Source organism: Dermacentor andersoni, chromosome 9 (assembly GCF_023375885.2).
Source record: "Dermacentor andersoni chromosome 9, qqDerAnde1_hic_scaffold, whole genome shotgun sequence".
Classification (NCBI taxonomy): Eukaryota; Metazoa; Arthropoda; class Arachnida; order Ixodida; family Ixodidae; genus Dermacentor; species Dermacentor andersoni.
Genome location: NC_092822.1, coordinates 103,457,919 through 103,462,798, shown reverse-complemented (window position 1 = coordinate 103,462,798; position 4,880 = coordinate 103,457,919). Strand labels below are relative to the sequence as shown.

General features: G+C 50.0%; 1 protein-coding gene across 1 annotated transcript; it reads right to left on the bottom strand.

Moving 5' to 3' along the window:
- Positions 1-3,342: 3,342 nt before the first annotated feature.
- On the bottom strand, positions 3,343-3,768 carry LOC140213337 (uncharacterized). Its single transcript, XM_072284588.1, has one exon. The coding sequence runs from the start codon at positions 3,766-3,768 to the stop codon at positions 3,343-3,345; it is 426 nt and encodes a 141-aa protein (XP_072140689.1).
- Positions 3,769-4,880: the final 1,112 nt, after the last annotated feature.

Sequence of the window (4,880 nt, the reverse complement as noted above, 5' to 3'; positions counted from 1 at the left end):
CAACTCACCGATGTCGGGTTCGACTGAAAGTTGAGGAAATTAAGCATTCCCCGTCAACATCACCTCTAATTATCCTCAATCAAGGGAACTGGAACAAAAAGCTTCGCTTACATCGATTCCCACATTGCGTGGTATCTGCATAGTTTTATTTTCCTCATTTAAATTTATTTTCTTTTCTCTCAGAATATTTTCGGAAGTGCTTCCGACGCGTCTTCACTGCAGCTCGACAGCCAAGTCTAATGCGCCCTCGGCTCATACGCACCTTTATTCCACTGTTTTGACAATTTCTCTCTAGCGCACTTAAGAGCGGCGGAAGAAATTTAATTAAAGCACGACCCGATGGTACAGCGCTTCTAGCAGTCCGTCCAACTTGCTTCGTGGCGTCTTGACATGTCAAATGTAAGTGGCGAAAAGTGTTTACTATCGCAGCAAAAAATACGAACTGCAACAACAAAAACAAACCATGCAGTAAATTCGTATGCAAATTGTGTACTCAGCGTAGTAGTCAAATGTATTACCGCAAAGGTGACAAAAATGCTAACTTGCAATGGCTTCTGTGCTTGTCATATTAACCACTCAGTACAAACTGTTTAGATTTCTGCCTGATGAGTTTTGGGGACTTCAGCGTTCCTAGAAGCGAATTCCTGTGCGCTTTACGTAACTTGTGGCGCTATAACGTAAAACTGCTCCAAACGTTTCGATTCCAATTTTGCAATCAGCCCTCCGCGATTGGTCAATAACTTTTTTGCACCACCCCCACTTAGCCTGTCTGTCATGCGACGTCACGAAAACCGCGATACCTTCCGATCTTATATGACGTATACACACTGATTATGCATTATTTGACCGAACAAAAGAAAAATAGTTATTTCTGATTGGACGCCTTTTCGCCATTAGCCCTCGGTTATTGGTCAAATGTTTTCATGCTGCACCCACTTCACCTGCCTCCCGCGCGACGTCACAAAACCGCAAAAACTTACCGCGTCAAAAGGACGCATACGCGTTAATGATGCAATAACATGCCGAACAAAGCTGAATTTTCTTCTGAATAGCCTCATGCTGCCCCGTTCCGAAAGGAATAAAACATGGCTGCCGTCGATCGCTCAGGCACTGGCTACTCGAACCTGCCGGAGAGTATGGGTTTATTTGCGTATAATAAAACTTTTTGCGCGACCGTGTAACGTTTTCGAGCCCTTTCGGCACGTTTACGACATTGTTCTGCCAACTCTTCTTCACTGGGTATCCGTTTTAGCAGCATTTTTAACTGTCTGCTGCACGCCATCGCGATTTTAGCCAAGCTACCGCAAGCTAAGTAAGGGAGAGGGGAGCAATCGTAGACGCGGGCACCATCCTCTTCATCCTGTTAACGATTTTCAGTGGAGTGGCTCGGCTCCATCGAAACCCTCTCCCCTTGAGCGTGCTCCTCGCCTCTCGACAGCCAATTAGAAAAGGCAAGCCGCTCAGTGTAGACAATGTTATTCGTTTTTCAAGCAAACAAAAGTGACCTCCTATGAACAAGGAGAGCTTTTGATTGGCATGTTCAGACAACCCTGCGGGTGAGCGCCTGATGCTTGCATCGGCGGTTACGCAGATTTGACGTCAGGAGATTGAAATAAAAAGATATTGAAATAGTTTTACTATATAGAGCCCTTTGATGAGAAAAGCGAGCCGTCAGCAGTGTTATCATTAATTACGACCAAAATGAGCTACCGTACGTGCGTTCTCAATCAAGTTTGCACAGAACCCCATCTATACAGCGTAATCTCCTTGATGCAGATGAACCCGCCGTGGTTGCTCAGTGGCTATGGTGTTGGGCTGCTGAGCACGAGGTCGCGGAATCCACCGCGGCCGCATTTCGATGGGGGCAAAATGCGAAAACACCCGTGTACTTAGATTTAGGTGCACGTTAAAGAACCCCAGGTGGTCGAAATTTCCGGAGTCCTCCCCTACGGCGTGCCTCATAATCAGAAAGTGGTTTTGGCACGTAAAACCCCATAATTTAATTTTGATGTAGATGAATCTGGCAACATCAAGGTAGCAGTGCACGTTTTCTACTAGAAATGGCGAAAATGGTTTTAAACGTAATACAGAGCCACGTCTTATGCGACGCCGTAGCTCGGGCTGCCAACATTTAAGTTTATATTAGTGATTTGCGAAGCGATGTGATTAAAGAAGTCGTCCGAAGAAGCGTGAAGTACGAACTGCTTTGAGCGAAAAAAAAGCAAAAGGTACCAAGAAGGTCACTCACGCCTATTTCCTCAAGGCAAGTGCAGGCGACTTGAAGAAGAGTCAACGAAACTTACCGTACGGAGATATTTGCGCTTCTCTGCTTTGGTTACTTACGGATTTTGTTCATTTGTGTACTAAAGTTTCAAATTTAATGGGCAACTTGGTAATTGTGAAAGGCTGCAACGCGATCGGATTTCCGCGAATCACTCAGTCAACGGGTAGAGAGACGTCATTGCATTGTAGCGCTCTATTTGCGATAAGCACGCGTTGTCATAGTGTGAAGTCGGGGACGCACCACATGGATTGCGTTGTTATACCTTGGAAAGCGTGCGTCAACGTTTTGCAAGCAAACGCGGTATAGTTGTTACTGCAGCGACGAACACACCCGTGTGAGTGGGCTGGGAAGAAAAAGGCACGCCGCACCATCGAATAGACGGTGAGGCGAGGTAAACCTATATTTAGCTGTTAATATCGCTGCGAAGTATCTGAAATCAAAACTAGGAGAATAACGAAGAGAACCGCCGCCCGTGCATCCATAAAGACATTGCCGAATACATGTAACGCACCTTTAAATTTTACAGAGAGTGTCGGACGTACCTTTAACGATAGCATTTATTTAACGCAAACGACTCGTACGCCACCTACCACCATTTATTAGGTCATCAGACTTGCTGATTATAAGGCCAGGAATTGCTAGTTTTTCGTGCGCATTGAAGCTATATAGTGGCAAGTATATACCCATCGAGTGACCCAGCCTCGTGACAAAAATGCCACGTTCACTACACTCCTAGCGGCTTTCTTTTCGTAATGATAAATGACAAAAAAAAACATAATGAGAAAAAATACCTGGTATATACCTATTCAACGTGATGCAGCTGTTCAGGCCGTTTCCAGCCGACCACCGCATGGCACGCAATGAATCGCACAATTGGGAAAAAGAAAAACAATATTTATTACGCACTCGAGCAGTATACAGGCATATCTTCAAAGGCCGCTGCTTCGAAGTTCAGCGCACGTGGTCACAGGCTACCTAATTGAACTGGTCTATGCGGCCCGTCGCAAGCGGCACAGGGCTATATCCACCGGTGACTCCAGACCTAGGCGCCAGCGATGCTACACACACCGAGTCGTCAACTCGAAGGCCCTGGTTCCGAAGAGGCATTCCTGCAGGTGATCCTGAAGATCTCCAAGCACTCCGTCGAACGGGCAGCCCAAACCGGCAAGGAAACACTGCACCGGCAGTACCACAAGATACTCCAGAGGGAAGTACACGTCAACGGCCTCTTCGTCCACAAAGTATTCACCGTCGAGGGGACACCAGCCGGAAGGGTGCCTGTGTTCGCTGCTGTGGCCATCACAAGCGTCTTTGAGGCACCGACCGCACAAGGTGTGACGGCACGGAAGCATCGCAGCATCTGCCGCAAACACCTCGCAGTTCGCGCAGACGCACACCGAGGGCAACGGCTGCGCGAAGGTGATGGGTCGCTCGTTCACGAATGGCCAGTCGTACGCTTGAAGGGTGTACGGGGTCGCTTCCATGCTGTAAGCGTTATCGCGGAGATCCTCGGAAGGCCCGGGTGGCTGCGACGGAGAACCAGGTTGCCTGTCTGCCCGGTCTGAGTCGTCGTCGTCTCGATCGGTAGTCTGGTCGCAGGGTCGGCGATGGACAGATTCTCCGTTCCTCTCTGGTAGTTGAGGCTCCCTAGGTGGTTGGTGGCGGCCGAGTTTGAAGAGCGCGCCTTTCTCGAAGCTAATGCTTGCAAGGCGATGGGGCAATGATGGGTGCCTCACTGCATTCGTCTACGGCCAGCCGCAGGTCGTCAAGGTTGTTCGTGGCAAGGATTTGCGTGACGTCACGTCGGTCTGACTCGGACGAGCTGAGAGACGAGAAGAGTGTCGCCGAGGTGCACACTGTGCCTTTTATAGCCTGGTAGGTGGGGCCTCCCTTCGGGGTCGTGATTGGTCACAAGTGAGTGAGTGAGTGAAGGAACCTTTATTGCAGGTGCAGCGAGGACGCGAACTCGTCGCGCACCTGGCTAGTCCCACGTCGGGACCGGCAGGTCTAGCCCACCGGCCCGGTCGCGGGCACGCCGGACAGCCAGGATTTGCTTTTCTAGAGCGGGGCTACGCAGAAGTGAGTCCCACTCCTCCTTGATGAACTTGGGGTATGTCGACCCGCACTCCCACAGCATGTGCGCTAGAGTGGAGGTCTACCCGCAGGAGGGGCAGGCGTCGTCGCGATACACGTCCGGGTAAGCCTCGTGAAGAACGGACAGACACGGATACGTACTGGTCTGCAGAAGCCTAAGCGAAACGGCTTGCGCCCTATTCAGCTTGGGGTGAGGGGGTGGAAAGACCCTTCTAGACATGTAGAAGAATTTAATAATCTCGTTGTGAGTAGCGGGAGCGTCCCTGTGGCCGTAGGGAGGAGGGAAGTCGATGCTTCTTGCAGAGGAAGCGCGGTCGGTGAGTTCACGCGCAGCCTCGTGAGCAGACTCATTGAGGTTCGGGGGAGCACCCTCGACCGACCCTACGTGAGCTGGAAACCAGAGGATAGAATGATGCGTGAGAGCATATCGACTCGAGCTGCTAAGAAGACGAGCAGCTTGCTTGGCGATGCAACCCTTCTGAAAAGCCCTAACTGCCGTTTT